Source organism: Mytilus galloprovincialis, chromosome 3 (assembly GCF_965363235.1).
Source record: "Mytilus galloprovincialis chromosome 3, xbMytGall1.hap1.1, whole genome shotgun sequence".
Classification (NCBI taxonomy): Eukaryota; Metazoa; Mollusca; class Bivalvia; order Mytilida; family Mytilidae; genus Mytilus; species Mytilus galloprovincialis.
The window spans coordinates 89,559,849-89,577,158 of NC_134840.1; the positions used below are offsets into that span (position 1 = coordinate 89,559,849).

Here is a 17,310-nt window from a genome sequence, read left to right on the forward strand (position 1 = left end):
ATAACCCAAGAAAATAAGGTTCAAGGTCAGATAAACCAAACTGGAAATACATATACACCCAGGGGCGGACCCAGCCATTTTAAAAAGGGGGGGGTCCCAACTCAGGATAAAGGTGGGGGGGGGGGCAACTATATGTCCCCATTCAATGTAATGATCGACGAAAAAAAGGGGGGTTCCAACCCCCTCCCCCTGGCCTGATTCGCCACTGAAACCGTACAATAATTCCATACACCAAATATGCTTAAAATATACATGTAGTTCACCTATTACATATCTAAGAAACAAGCTTAACCAGGTAAACTTCACACTTCCATTCCCGATTTTATTGGACATTTACACTTTTTTTTACCTAATATTGCATACAGTATTAGAAAAAAAAGACCAAAACACAAAAATCTATAACCACTGAACCATGAAAATGTGGTCAGATGTACATCATTAAATATTTCCATACACCAACAATGGGTTACCTTTTGCATATATACTGAACGACTTTAGAAACGCAACACTCATTTTGTTGATTTTTTTTACCAAATCTTTTTTGATCCTCTTACAACTACTTTTCATGCTTATCATGCTTCTTTCTCCTTACAAAAAATCAAAATCTGACTTACCTGTGGTTATTGAACATACCAAATTTTTGAAGCGAAATTTTGGTCCCATGAAAGACTGTTTCAGTTTTTTAGCTTTGTGAAACAGTTCTTTCAATCCTTTGCCTAACTTACTTTTTTTTTTAAATGTTGCATCTCCATTTTGCCAAGTCTGAGAAATAAAAAAAACAAAGAACTGAATTAGCCCTTAAGAATACTGCAAACATGAAAACATAAATGTGCTGCAACCATACCGTATGACTTCAGAAACTCGTTCTACTGTCCTTCCGACAACGATACAAGTAGACAAGATTTGTTGCTGGCTATCAATGACCAGATCAACGTGTAGTGACAATGAAACATCGACAGAATTTGATTATGCAACTTCATTTGCCAATCATGTTTACGGCCGCAACGTCAACTGCTAACCAAATTGCCGAAGGCCATTGAGTACAAATTCATGCCATAAATGTTTCCCATGAACTGCATTGCCAAAGAATTGACTGAAGGAAAACCTGTAAAGCCCTCAAGTTCCAACCACATAATTGCCAAAACCAATTAATGGGTTGAACAAATGCTAAATTAGAAGGTGTAAAACAGAACCCAAAAAATGTCAGACATAATTTGTTGACCTTTCTGACAATCATTTTGGCGTTAGTAACAGGCAGTCATCGCTTTTGACGTTGACACATTCATTCAAAAATAACACAAAAATAATCTAGTGTTGCATTTCTAAAGTCGTTCAGTATAGTTTTAGAGTAAAAGAAACCACAACACAAAAATTTGACACCTTTTAGTTGGACATGTACACCTTACAATCCTTCCATACACCAAATATAGCAGACCTATTGCTTAGAATATATAAGATATGGACTTGACCACCAAAATTTAACCTTGTTCACTATAAATCCATGAATTGAGGTTGAGGTAAAGTGAAAACTGTCTGACGGGTATGAGGACTTTGCAAGGTCAACACATACCAAATATAGTTTTCCTTTTACTCATAAATAAATGGGGAATGTGTCCATAGGGACACAGATGATGACCCCGTTATCATATTACATTATAGCGGGCATAACCTTAGAACATTAAAAATTACACCACCAAATTCAAAATCGATCAGTGTTTTGTGGTAATGAGCATTGTGTATAAGTTTCATATAATTTTATTGAGGCAAACTAAAGTTAGAGAATGGAAACAAAAAAATCAGTATTTTTACCATTTGTAAAGGGGAGTAACTTTAGAATGGTAAAAGTGACGCCACCAAAATTCAAATTGGACCTGTGTTTTGTGTTAATAAGCATCGTGTTTAAGTTTCATAACAATTGGTTGAGGCAGAGGCAAAGTTAGTGAACTGAAACCAATTTTGGGATGTACGGATGAACGTACATAGACGGACAAGAGTAAAACTTAATGCCCCCGCTGCCACTTTGGGGGCATAAAAAACTTGATATAGATCAATTGCATGTTAATGCTTTTTTTTGAAAGGTTTATATTTAACCAGAGACATGTATTACAGGTGCGGATCCAGAGGGGGGGGGTTCCGGGGGTTGGAACCCCCCTTTTTTTGGGACGATCAATGCATTTGAATGTAGTTGGAACCCCCCACCCCCTTTGTCCTGGGTTAGGAACTCCCCCTTTTTTAAATGGCTGGATCCGCCCCTGTATTATATGTCTCTGATTTAACTTTATATTTTTGTAACAGAAGCTATAGGACAAAATAAAAACAATAAAAATCCCCTAAAAACAATTCCTTTATAGTTCCTGCATTGCACATGAGACCAATTAGTAAACAGAATTGAAATCCCTGTTAACAAGATCTTTCTGAGGTTAAATAGATGTTCTGTATTTTTCTAACGATTACGATTGCTTATTGGTTCTGGCGAGAGACCCAATCCAATTTCCAATATTTTGGAGAAATGAAGTGTTAGAAAATAAAAGACGTTTCATCTGTTTTGTTAAAATGTTTCTGAACAATTTGTGGAATACAACATCTTAAACTGAACTGTTTAATATCTTCCTATATCTGTTAAATATAAATAGATTGCAAATCCCTCAAAAAACATTCAATGTTGCTATTTTGTTTCAGTAACATTTATGTAAATAGGAAGCTTCAACTGAGTTTAAAGTCAGGAATATGACAGTTTTTTTGTTTGTTTGATGTGTTTGAACTTTTGATTTTGTCATTTAATAGGAGACCTTTCGTTTTGATTTTTCCTTGGAGTTCAGTATTTTTGTTGTTTTACTTTTTTTGAATAAGTCCATTTTCACTGAGCAGGATCTAGCCTGGAACTGTGGCCCAATCTAATGTGATGTAGGACAGAAAGCTATAATTCTGTTTAAAGATAACATTTTTTTCCTTAGAAAACATTAAGAATCTTTAATTTACATCTTTAATAACAAATAATATAAAGTCTTATTAGAGATGTAAAACATCTAGCTTTAAAAATTTACCAAGATATAAAATGTATCACAGTGAAAAAAGTATGTACAAATGTTAAGCAAGAAGATTACAAAAGGTCTTGTGTTAAACCACGAAACATCTTTTCTGTTCATTTCTTTTCTTAGAACACTTTTTCACAATCATTTCTCTAAGTAGTGGACATCACTAATTGAACATAACTTTTATATAAATGGTGAATAGTTTTGTTTACAATTGAGTATAGCAGTACTTATATAAGCACTTTTTTTTTTAATTCTCCCATTATTTTTGTTAAAAAATATATGGATCCTATATTATCCCTATTCTACAAATTTTTAATTGATCTTGCTGACTGATAATTTCTGTTCTCGGCGGAGTTAAGTGATACGAAAACGGAGTCAAGTGATATATAAATTATCGCCAGAATCTAAGGGAACATGTTCTGTTCCCAAGAAAATTAACAATGTCTTCATAGGTAAAATAGCAATAAACAGATTATCATTGGTCATCTCAACTTGATTGCTTCTTTACTTTCGTCGTACCAGCTCAAGCAAGAAAATCAATCTCGTTGAGATAACCAACGATAATGAATAAATATCAAACAGTTTCTAAATAAAATAAATGAAATACTCCACTGGGCGCAGCTTAATGTGACTACAAGGGTCGGGACAGTTGGGGCAAGTATAGACAACTTATCCAAGCTTGATGCATCTCTGAACTTGGATTGTGATTAAATGTATGACACAGCATTGGTTTCTGACATAGACTGAACTCCCTCAAAGAACTAAAAGAATTAAATTGGACTTTTACCTTTTATGGTCCAATATACAATATATAAATACACAATTATATTCAGAATATCAAAGATCCCTATACATTCAATTTTTGCTGAAACCAATTAGTTTTATCTAGGCCATTTGGACCTTAAAGTCATATTATTAAATAAATTGCTTTGCTGAGCTCAGCTGGATAGGACTGCAGAGGTCCAACCCCAAACAGTTGGGGCAAAAATGGACCCAATATTAACACTTGATACAGGTCTGAACTTGGATTGTAATTAAATATTTGACACATTTGATATGCAAAACATAATGCTGTTGCTAATTTACCCCCCCTCCCCCCCATACTGGCCCTATTAAAAAAAAATAAAAAAAATGAATATTGAATGTGATAGGATTACCTCCCTTACACTGCTTTTAAATTGTCTTAATTGTCCATTAACCAGGAAACCCTTGTTTTCCCCCTTTTTCTGCCCTTAATTCCTAAATGGTTTGAGCCATATACCCACAAAGTCAGTCCTAACCATCCCTTTGTTGTATGGAAACTTGTGGTATAATTTCAGAGAGATTCATACACTTAAACACTGGAAACTACTAAAATGCTTATTTGGGTAACCTTTTTGGCCCCTCATTCCTACACTGTTGGGACCATAACCCCCAAAATCAATCCCAACCTTCCTTTTGAGGTTATAAACCTTGTGTATAAATTTTATGGATTTCTATGTACTTATACTAAAGTTATTTTCTGGAAACCAACTGTCCTTGGACGAAGCAGATGACCACAAGGTGATACCAAAATAAAATTAATCCAATTTATTTACTTTTGTCCATTAATCAGGAAACCAATGCGTGCATATATCATAAACTAAGTCTTCTGTGCTTGATTTTATCCTTTTTTACACATCCATTTCGTGTGTCAAAAAAAATATTTCATTTCGTCAGTGTTGTTGTGAAAATATGGCTGTTAATTAATGGTTGTGTTTAGAAACTGAAGTTTATCAATTGTCACCTTTGTAAAATGATCATGTTGTGTAGCCCAAGTTTACAGATTGTCACCTTTGTAAACAATCAGCAAAGAAGCATGGATATTCAGGTAAGAACCTGTATTACATGTACAATACGATATAGATTATTTCGATGACAGAGCAATGTTTAAGTTGACTCTCTCTGCCAATTTGGTTTTCCCCTTCACACTTGCGTAATTGCAATCACAGAATTTTTATGAGAAAGGTACCTGCAAACAGAAAACATTTTGGTTAATTGTTGGCTGGAAGCAAACAATTCCGAAAAATTAAATTTCTTCTGAATTTGGACAAATTATAGAATTTTTTTTCAGAAAATAGTATATATGTACATAAGTTTTATACATTGTAATAAAACCCAGCCATTTAGTTATAAAAAAACATGCATGATTTTTTTTAATTTGAAGGTTCATATAACTTTAAATGTGGTCTAATTTGAAAACAGAACCCACAATTTTAAATCTAAATGCAAATTTTATTCACCATAAAAAAGTGAAAAATGCTTGTTTGTGGGCCCCAGTTCTTAAACAGTTAGGACAATTACCCCCAAAATTAATCCCAACTTTCCATTTGTTGTACAATTTCATAGATTTCAATATACTTATACTCAAATTTTTGTCTGGAAACAAAATGTCTTCTGACTACGACAAGATAATGACATTATACGACTGCAAAAATATTTGTGGTTGTTTAAAAATATATGAAAAAATAAAATGATATTTAGATTAACTTCATACCCATTAATTAAGAAATAAAATGAAAGTACATTGTACCAATTTTCTTATTCTTGTTACAATAAATCATTTTAGTACAATTTAGGAATGCAATCCTCCACTAAATATTCCATTTAACACAAAGTAATATCACAACACAAGTTCTACTGAAGTTAAATAATAAAGGAGAAAGTTCAGTAAGGGCCATATTTGGCCTCAATTATAAAGTTGAAAAAATGTTTTAAATTGACTTAAAGACATGTGAGAAAGTCAAATATAACTTTTTATGTCAAAGTTTTATTCAAAAGTGTTGATTATTACATCTAGATAAGAGATTTGGGCGAAACTTTACAAAATCAACCAGATTTCAACCAAATTTAGGACCAGGAAAGATAGAGGGCAGGTGCCAACAAATTTAATATCCAAGTTAGACATATAAAATGTCTTTACAAACATTATTTCAAAAGATCTTTTTTGTGGATGTATGTGCTATTTGTTTTCTGTCCAATAATCAATGGAATTTTACACATTTTCAATGATTTTTTCATGGAAACTTTTGACCTTGTGAATAAAATGCAGGTACACAAATTTTTAACAAATGGCCTTTTTCCTTTTTAGTCACTGTATTACCTATGATTCATGATTTATTGTGATATTGGTCAATAATTCCTTATTTGAAATTTAAGCTATAAAAGGGACCATTTTACTGCCTTATCGAACCTACTCCTTTAAAGACTCTTGAAGAAAAATCAAAATAAACCTGGTAGTATTCATTTTGTATTACATTGAGGCCATGGTTGAAAATCACATATAAATAGTTAAAATAAAATAACTGTGGGATATGTCAACATTGTATAATTTTTCCTAGCTATTTTTATCATCATCAGTTGAAACTAAAAACAAAATTAATACATTTACTACAGTTAAAGAATTAGATGTTTACAATGAGGACATAGTTCATTCACCTCACCATTGAGGAAGGAGATTAAAATTGACTACTTACTGTGGATTCATTATTATTTGTTGGATACCAATTTTTCGTGGATTTTGTTGATATAGGCGAACCACAAATTTAATGTTCAACGAATGACAAATGTTCTAAAGGTTTGTATAAAGACTTTGACAAAACCATGAAATAAAATGTCCACAAATATGCAAGTTTTCCACTATCCACGAAAATTAGAACCCACGAAAATAAATGAATCAACAGTATAACAGTTTGGAACAATGGGTATACAAGTTCTTTTATTTTGTATTTCTATCTGTAATGTCAATTTCAGATAGCTGACTGCCATCATTCGAATCTTCTGTTGTTGGTAATGTAACAGACATTTTTAATTTAACAGGCTCTTCAAAGTTATCACTTTTTTTGTAGTCATCTTCTTCTTCATTGTTATCATCTTCTTCTTCAAAAGAATAAGTTAGTCCAAGAGACTGGCTTCTTTCAGTTCTTGATGGATTCATATATCTGTATTCTGATGAATCTCTGTATGTACTTCTGTCTATTGACTGTCCAGACCGAATAAGCTCCCCGGAGTATGTCAGATAACCAGACTGCACAAGAGTATCTAAACGCATTTGATCTGGAGTATATGCACGTGAACTCAGCTGATCTGTTAATGAAATAAAGCAATACAAACGTAAAATTTATGTATCACTGTCACTTTGCTTAGTTTCTTTCGTTACCTATTTTGACATCTGCCTCAAACTTCTTTTAAACTGAGTTATACTGTGTGTATTGCTGTGTACTGTAATTTATTATTGCGATTTTGTCAGTTTAGACCTAAATACGATTTTGAGAAAAATCCTGTTTAATTCATATCAAATATTTCAAAATGCGAGTTTAAATTATTGCGTTTACAACTCTGTCTCATTTTTTCGCAATAATAAAAACCTCGCAATAATTTCTGAATTTACAGTATTTGTTTATTATACATTGGCTAGAGGTGTAGAGGGAGGGTTGAGATCTCACAAAACATGTTTAACCCAGCCCTTTTTGTGTCTGCCTGAAGTCAGGAGCCTCTGGCCTGTGTGTGTTAGTCTTTATTTTAGTTCATTTATTTGTTTTGAAGTTTAGTATGTCATCCATTTTCACTGAACTAGTACACTTTATGTTTAGGGGTTTGCTGAAGCCTGTCTATGATGTTGGATTTTCTCACCGTGTAACAGAAACCCCCTTTATTCTAGACTGGAGAAGTTTAGGGATGTTTGCTTCTCAGTTTTGAAATAACAAGCTTCTTAAAAGACTGTTATACATTGATAGTTTATAAATAACAGAAGTAAGAAAGTAACTAGAGGCTCTAAAGAGCCTGTGTCGCTCACCTGTATTTACTGATGCTTTGGAAATCATGTAAAATAAGGTTAAAATCATAATTTATAGTATAAGATATCATTAGATAATATAATAATATCTAAGATAATAGGAAAAACCTGCAAAATTTCCATAAAATTACTAACTGAGGGGTAGCAACCCAACAACTGATTGTCGGATTTGTTAGAAAATTTCAGGGCAGATGTATCTTAATCTGATGAACATTTTTGCCAACAGTCAGAGTTGCTCTAAATGCTTCAGTTTCAGAGATATAAACCGAAAACTGCATTTTACCCTATGTTCTATTTTTAGCCATGTCTGCCATCTTGGATCACAGGCAGGGTCATAGGACAAACATTTTTTAAACTTGATACTCTTATGATGATTGTGGACAAGTTTGGTTACATTTTGTCTTAGTAGTTTCAGAGGAGAAGATTTTTGTAAAAGATTACAACTAGAGGCTCTTAAGAGCCTGTGTCCCTCACCTTGGTCTATGTGCATATTAAACAAAGGACACAGATGCATTCATGACAAAATTGTGTTTTGGTGATGGTGATGTGTTTGAAGTTCTTACTTAACTGAACGTTCTTGCTACTTACAATTATCTCTATCTATAATAAACTTTGCCCATTAGTAACAGAGGAAATTATTTTGTAAAAAATTACAAAAATTTACCAAATTAATGAAAATTGTTAAAAATTGACTATAAAGGGCAATAACTCCTTAAGGGGTCAACTGACCATTTTGGTCATGTTGACTTATTTGTAGATCTTACTTTGCTGAACATTATTGCTGTTTACAGTTTATCTCTTTCTATAATAGTATTCAAGATAATAACCAAAAACGGCAAAATTTCTTTAAAAATTACCAATTGGGGGACAGCAACCCAACAACCGGAGATGTCCAATTCATCTGAAAATTTCAGGGCAGATAGATATTGACCTAATTTAACCCCATGTCAGATTTGCTCTAAATGCTTTGGTTTCAGAGTTATAAGCCAAAATCTATATTTTACCCCTATGTTCTATTTGTAGCCATGGCGGCCATCTTGATTGGCTGGTCGGGTCAATGGACACATTTTTTAAACTACATACAAGTTTGGTTAAATTTGACTATAAAATTGACTATAAAGGGCAATTACTCCTTAAGGTAGATGGGGTGTCTAAATTTATAATCCATAGAATTTTTTAATAATTTGCCAAAATGTAGTTTAGATCATGCTTTAAAAAAAATTATAATAAAAAGAATGGGTCACTGGACTTATTTTCATGCTACACAGTGTTAAAAATTGACAGATTTTTGTATAGATTATGCACGGAAACCCAATTTTCTGCAATAAAGTGTAAACTACACCATAGAATTTAGAGATAACATATGAGATGATAGCTTTAATATTATGCTTTCAGTTAAGAAAAAGAAACAAGAGGCTCTCAAGAGCCTGAATCGCTCACCTTAATTCTTTTGGTTAAATCTCTCATCAATGATTATTTTGGCTTTTCAATTTATTTAAATGTTTTTTGGATCGTTTTCTCCTATGTTCTATTTTAGCCATAGTAGCTATGTTTCTTGACATACAAGGAAATAAAATATAAAATTTATACTAAATACTCTGCAACTCATTTAGCCTAAGTTTGGCTGAAATTGATACAGCAGTTTCAAAGGAGAAGATTTTTTAAAGTAAGTCAACATGATGAACAAATTGCGAAAAAAGTCCTTAAAGGGCAATAACTCCTTAAGGGGTCAATTGACAATTTTGGTCAAATTGACTTAATTGAAGATCTTACTTTGCTGAACATCATTGCTGTTTACAGTTTATTTCTATCTATAATTATATTCAAGATAATAAACAAAAACAGCAAAATTTCCTTAAAATTATCAATTCAGGGGCAGCAACCCAACAACAGGTTGTCTGATTCATCTGAAAATTTCAGGGCAGATACATTGTAGATCTTGACCTGATTTACAAAATAACCCCAGGTCAGATTTGCTCTAAATGCTTTGGTTTTTGAGTTATAAGCCAAAAACTGCATTTGACCCCTATGTTCTATTTTTAGCAATGGCGACCATGTTTGTTGATAGATCATAACTTCGGATACAATTTACAAACTAGATACCCTAAGGAACATTCAGTTAAAGTTTGGAAGTATTTGGCCCAGTAGTTTCAGAGGAGAAGAATTTTGTAAAAGATTTTTAAGATTTACGAAAAATGGTTAAAAATTGACTATAAAGGGCAATAACTCCTAAAGGGGTCAACTGACCATTTCCGTCATTTGACTTATTTGTAAATCTTACTTTGCTGAACATTATTGCTGTTAACAGTTTATCTCTATCTATAATAATATTCAAGATAATAACCAAAAACAGCAAAATTTCCTTAAAATTATCAATTCAGGGGCAGCAACCCAACAACAGGTTGTCTGATTCATCTGAAAATTTCAGGGCAGATAGATCTTGACCTGATAAACAATATAGCCCCAGGTCAGATTTGCTCTAAATGCTTTGGTTTTTGAGTTATAAGCCAAAAACTGCATTTGACCCCTATGTTCTATTTTTAGCAATGGCGACCATGTTTGTTGATAGATCATAACTTCGGATACAATTTACAAACTAGATACCCTAAGGAACATTCAGTTTAAGTTTGAAAGTATTTTGCCCAGTAGTTTCAGAGGAGAAGATTTTTGTAAAAGATTACTAAGATTTACGAAAAATGGTTAAAAATTGACTATAAAGGGCAATAACTCCTAAAGGGGTCAACTGACCATTTCCGTCATGTTGACTTATTTGTAAATCTTACTTTGCTGAACATTATTCCTGTTTACAGTTTATCTCTATCTATAATAATATTCAAGATAATAACCAAAAACAGCAAAATTTCCTTAAAATTACCAATTCAGGGGCAGCAACCCAACAACGGATTGTCTGATTCATCTGAAAATTTCAGGGCAGATAGATCTTGACCTGATAAACAATATTACCCCCTGTCAGATTTGCTCTAAATGCTTTGGTTTTTGAGTTATAAGCCAAAAACTGCATTTGACCCCTATGTTCTATTTTTAGCAATGGCGACCATGTTTGTTGATAGATCAAAACTTCGGATACACTTTATAAATTAGATACCCTAAGGAACATTCAGTTAAAGTTTGAAAGTATTTGGCCCAGTAGTTTCAGAGGAGAAGATTCTTGAAATAGTTTACGACGACAGATGACGGACGACAGACGACAGACGACGGACGACGACGGACGCCAAGTGATGGCATAAGCTCACTTGTCCCTTCGGGACAGGTGAGCTAAAAATGGGGTCACAGGACCCGTTTTCTTGCTACATTATAAAATAGGTAAATTCCTAACACATTCTATTGTAAAAATAACTTAATCTGAATTATCTGCCCTTGCATTTGAGTTCCCCTTATGTGGCAAAGTTGGGAAAAATTTAATCAAACAAAAGTTTTCTGTTTTTTTGTAAAAAACGACCATAAATAATAATAACATGATATTTTCTATATTGGGCCAGGTGAGCTAAAAATGAGACACCCAGTTTCAACTCTATTCATTCAGATTGCATGCAGTGATATTGTTGGCTTTTTTTTTAAACTACCCTTTTTTATTGGGAAAATATGCGTCATTTTTATCAAATTGGGAAATTTATAATAAACCATGAATTTGACTAAAACTTCAGTTTGCAAACCTCCATTCAAGGGTCAAACCCTGCTTTGAAATAAGACCCCCTTAAATAATTACCCCTTATTGTCAGTGATAATACATAAATAGACCATCAAATCTGCACATATAGTTGATTTAGGCATGAAAATTGTATAAATGAGTGTTTTTCAGTTTGTATTCATGCACAATTACTACTGAGACTTGCACTGTTTGGGAAAAAAGTTGCCTTTTGGAAATAATTTAAAATTAAAACCATTTTTTTTTCAAATTGGGATTCTTCTCCAGGAGAAAAAGCCTTTATTCTCTGGTAATTTAAGGCAAACAATTTCACTGGCATATTAATTCAGATACTGTTTGGTGTATTTTGTATCAATAAAATATTTGTTTACTTCCCTCTATACAAATGTTTTTGTGCCTAAAAAAAAGTAATGCTTGATGTGAGGAAAGTTTCGAAGTCAGACAAATTCTGGATTCATTATTATTTGTTGGATACCAATTTTCATTGGTTTCGTGGGTACAGGCGAACCATGAAATCAAATGTTCAGCGAATATGCAAGTTTTCAGCAATCCACGAAAAATTGATACCCTCGAAAATAAATGAATCCACAGTACTTACCCTGAGATCCTTCATAAGAATCTTTCATGTCTTTGTCTGAACTTCTAACATTGATGGCATGGTATTGGTTCATGCCAACTGATCTTTCTGGCTGTTCTACAGATTTTTTTATCTGGGGAGGTTTACGCATTGCAGATTTCACTGAAATGAAAATAGAACCCAGCTTATTTCTTTTAAGGTCATAATCAAGGCTTTTATTAGTTCATGGAACATGAGGAGTTTAGTGAAACACTATCGGGATGATATAAACTAAATATACTAATTAGTAATTAAAATTTCAGCAATCTTTGTGACATGTTTATTGAATTTATTGGCTATGTCAACATCAATTCCTCCATATCATCATTCCAGTCATGTTTATTTGAAAACGGGCCTGGTAAATTCAGAGAAATATAAATGTCCATATGGTTTGACATTCAATATGAACTATGTAAAACAAATTCTGTTGTGGGAGTATTGGAATAGAACAGAAAAATGTCAATTGTCTAATGATGGATGGATGGAAAAAAGGACAGATTGAAACATGGATGATAAATGCAAAAGATGACAATAGCTTACATGATTCCGGTCAGTTGAGCTTAAAATTCAAAAAATATAATTCATACTAAAAAGTCTTTAGGATCAAAGTTTTACTACAGGAACTAAATAAACGAAAGATTGTGAATGGTATGTGAAAACAAGATTATGCCCTTTGGACCTCGTTAGATGGGCATACACAATGAAGTCATTCCATACACCAAACATAGACCATGTTCACACTAGCATTTTATTTTTTATCTAATTTGAATCGATCTTAATAAAATCAGTTAGCGTTCACAATATCTTTAATCATTTTGATCTCTATCGATCTAATCTGAACCACTGCATTCACACAACTATTAAAAATGCAATCGATCTGACCTAATTTCCTATAAAACTGCAAACATTGTGTATTAATAGAATTAATTAATCAAATTTATGTGTTAGTACACTGGTACACACACTTAAAAAATGAATGAAGATGTATTTCTCTTGAATCACAAGTTCAAATTTTGATACTGCATGGTGTTATAAATGTAATTTTCATTAATTTTTTAAACAAATAACTGTAGCAAGGAAGTAACAAAATAAAGAAATGCTGTGTTCCTGTTCAAAAGGAAAAAAAAAACAATCAAAGTGCTTGTAAGCACGTGCACTGAGGTTAAAGATTGCTTCAATTTATCTGTGGGAAGTAAAATTAAACATTAGATTGGTTGTAGTTGATTTAACAGCAATTTAGTTATTCTAGCTATAGACAAACTCCAATTGTGCCTTGAATATTTGATATATTACATCAATAAATTTCTGGAAATGTTTATGGATAGGATGTACAGAATGTTATGATCAATGCACTATATATTTGTGTATCAAAAAGGTATCAGCCTTGGAAGATTTAGATATCAAGTCAGTCCCATAAGGTTTTGATTGCATTTCATGCAATCTTTACCTAAAAACAACAGAAGACACAAATTTATGGACAGCGAAGACAACTTTTTTCCGTTTGTTTTTACTTGCATTTACACAAAGGTCTGCTTTTAAACAGAAAAATATTGGTTTTAAAAAAAAAACCAACCATCGATATATACAGGGATAGGCCAATTCCGGGATACGGTTTTCAGACAAATCTGTCATGTGACGTCCATCACTACGTGACAAAAATGTATGCATAGAAATTTCCAACACATGTTGAGCAAACAGGTGAAAAAGTTTTATTTTATACTGCACCAAATTTTTGGGAAATTAAAATCTTAAAGGGTGGTCACCCTCCCTCAGTCATACGGCAATCACGATTATGTACTTACGGAACATTAACTATTTCTATACTACCCTACAGAATGACAATTATGAAAGTGCTTGAAACTTTTATTAGAGCAGGTATACAGGCACTCCTTCTATCTGGTAAATGACGTCATAAAGGGGTGCGAAATTAACAATCTTTTCCAGTGAAAGACATGAATACAGAAATGACCTATTTATGTTATTTCACTTGTAGTTTTGTCGCTATACATGTGCATAAATTATTTTTGATTCAATCATACTAGTTTAAACGGATCCTAGAGTTCACTATTAAAGTTGGATCGATTCACATTTATGGAACCAGCATCATGATTGTGCTGCTGATTCAGACAATCATAAAATAGCTGAGTTTTCGGATTGTCAGAAAACAATTGTTATGTCTTGCCTTCTTACCCTGACATCTTTTCTTAAGATTTCAAACTTACTGATGAAATAAGATTCAAGTTCTAAAGAGACCATCAGCAGCAATTCATTTTTTAAAATTTTCCTGTGAGGTATTATAGTCTTACATAGGTCGTCAAAACAGATTTTTTAAACAGTCCAGTCAAACTTAAGTTTAACGGGCATTCAAGTGTAATTTTCATGCATCGTCTTTGCTGTTTGTTTTTATTTGACGGCAACGGCACAACAGTCTTTTAGTACTACGAGAAAACTTGAGAAATGCAATGAAAATCACGGTTTATCTGGCTTGGTCTCTTGAACATATACCGTGAATTTTTTTTTTAGCTGACACCATCGGTAGAAGAAAAGAATTTGATGGTCCTTGATATTTTTAATTGAATTGGACTCGAAGTTAAAAGTTGAAAGAAAGAGTGCTTGTTCACTTATTGAATAAAACATAGAGAAATGTGACACTATTTATTTATTTATTTTCTCATTTAAAAAAATAACGCGTTAAGTTGCAGACATTGTTGGCTTTCTAATGTATAGTGGGTTGAGACTGATTATGTTACAATTAAAATATATGGTGGTAGCACTATATATTTTAATTGCACTTAATATCAACAACCCACTACAGATTAGAAGTTTATTTTTTTCTAATTAATATTTTTTCAAAATTTATTTATCATATATTTTAGTTTTAAAAGTTAGTGATGAAAATAAGATTTCTGCAAGGTCATTTTAAGTCCCAGGAAATCAAGAGAATGCAGGATTTTGCACCATTAACCTCGCCGTATGACTTCCTACCCTGGCATTGTGTACACATAATTTTGGCCTAGCTACGCCCCTGTGAACTACCTCTTTTGGTTTTTTAGTTTAGACCAATTGACGAACGATTCAAAGCGTTCACATTAGCCCTTAAACTGATCTAAAGTGAACAGATCTAGATTAAATTGATCTAAATATCCTAGCGTGAATGGGGTGACTAATTGTTTATAATATCTGAGAAGCAGACAAACCTATTCACTAAACCTAACATTTATCACAGATCTATGAAATCAATGTCAGATTGACAATCTGAGGTCAATGTCAGATTGACACTTTCTGACAGACATCATCATCATCATACACCTTGAATGGTTCTATATATACTAAATATATTTGGCAATATAGGAAAGGTGTACTGACATAAGAGGTCTCTAACCACATTAGCTCTAAATGGAGCTTTCATTAGTAGAAGCTATTTTAATTATGTGTATCAGCGGGGAGAAATGTGAAAACATAAAAATATAGTATATGTCAATACACATAATTAACAGCACTTGGTGATGTTTCATAACCTGACTGGTTTCAATCCAAAAAGGACATTCATCAAAGGCAGAATGGTGGATTGATGTTTGCACCCCAGTTTATATAGATAAGGTAACCATAGTAACCAGAGGTTCAGAGTTAAAAAGCATTTCAGAGTTAACGTGTGGTTCAGTTATTTGGTGGATCAGAGTTATCCAGTGGATAACAATGTATCTGGTTGATATCGAAATAGGTATAAATACCTGTAAATTCGTAAATCCCATTAAAATGAGAATTTCTACGGTGATCTCAACTCCCAAAATCAATACCAACCTTCCTTTTATGGTCATAAACCTTGTGTTTAAATTTCATAGATTTCTATTTACTTATACTAACGTTATGGTGCGAAAACCAAGAAAAATGCTTATTTGGGTCCCTTTTTGGCCCCTAATTCTTAAACTGTTGGGACCTAAACTCTCAAAATCAATACCAACCTTCCTTTTGTAGTCATTAACATTGTGTTTAAATTTCATTGATTTCTATTTACTTAAAGTAAAGTTATTGTGCGAAAACCAAGAATAATGCTTATTTGGGCCCTTTTTTGGCCCCTAATTCCTAAACTGTTGAAACCAAAACTCCCAAAATCAATCCCAACCGTTCTTTTGTGGTCATAAACCTTGTGTCAAAATTTCATAGATTTCTATTAACTTAAACTAAAGTTATAGTGCGAAAACCAAGAAAATGCTTATTTGGGCGCTTTTTGGCCCCTAATTCCTAAAATGTTAGGACCAAAACTCCCAAAATCAATACCAACCTTCCTTTTGTGGTAATAAACCTTGTGTTAAAATTTCACAGATTTCCATTCACTTTTACTAAAGTTAGAGTGCGAAAACTAAAAGTATTCGGACGACGACGACGACGACGACGCCAACGTGATAGCAATATACGACGAAAAATTTTTCAAATTTTGCGGTCGTATAAAAACTAACTTAATTATAACCTGTAAATAAAATAAAGCCTTTATTATTTATAAGATGTATTAATCATGTTGATGAAGTGGGGGAAAATAATTTCCCTGAAAATTTTAAAGTTGGCAATAAACAAATTTTTTTGCTTTGTCGAACACAGCTGGATAAGACCACAGAGGTCCAACACTGAACAGTTTATGCAAAAATGGACAATATTTGTTCAGGTGTTTGGACGACTTAAAAATAAAGAATTTTTATTAACTATTACCGGTACTCACAACTACATCTGCAGATAAAAACTTGCTACATATATATGTATCTGATACCATTATGGAAAGGAAGATGAACATAAATGACTTTAAAAGAATATGATGGGGAGGTAACTATATAGACTATACCAAATATAGTAGACCTATTGCTTATAGTATCTGATATATGCACATTGTGTGTCTTTCAATATTGTAATGTTACACTATTGCTTCAGGTAAGGGTGAAGGTTGGTATCAAAACCCGGTGCATTTGTTTGCACCTGTCTAAGTCAAGAACCTGATGTTCAGTAAATGTAATTTGATTTTGTGGTTCATAAATGATTCTCAACTCTCATTTTCATATTGATTAGACCGTTGGTTTTCCCGTTTGAATGGTTTTACACTAGTCATTTTTGTAACCCTTTATAACTTACTGTTCGGTATGAGCCAAGGCTCTTTGTTGAATTACTTTGACCTTTAATGGTTTTTATTTTA

At 32.8% G+C, this 17,310-nt stretch overlaps 1 protein-coding gene across 2 annotated transcripts in view; it reads right to left on the bottom strand.

Annotated features, from left to right (window-relative positions):
• Positions 1-17,310, bottom strand: part of LOC143069316 (protein TALPID3-like) — a 183,191-nt gene that overhangs the window by 8,143 nt on the left and 157,738 nt on the right. For both annotated transcript variants that reach the window (XM_076243883.1, XM_076243884.1), the window contains 2 exons: positions 12,114-12,254; positions 845-7,139 (listed from right to left, as the gene is read on the bottom strand). In XM_076243883.1, the coding sequence (XP_076099998.1) occupies positions 6,772-7,139; positions 12,114-12,254 (509 nt within the window). In that variant the 3' untranslated portion in view covers positions 845-6,771. The remainder of the gene's footprint in view (positions 1-844; positions 7,140-12,113; positions 12,255-17,310) is intronic.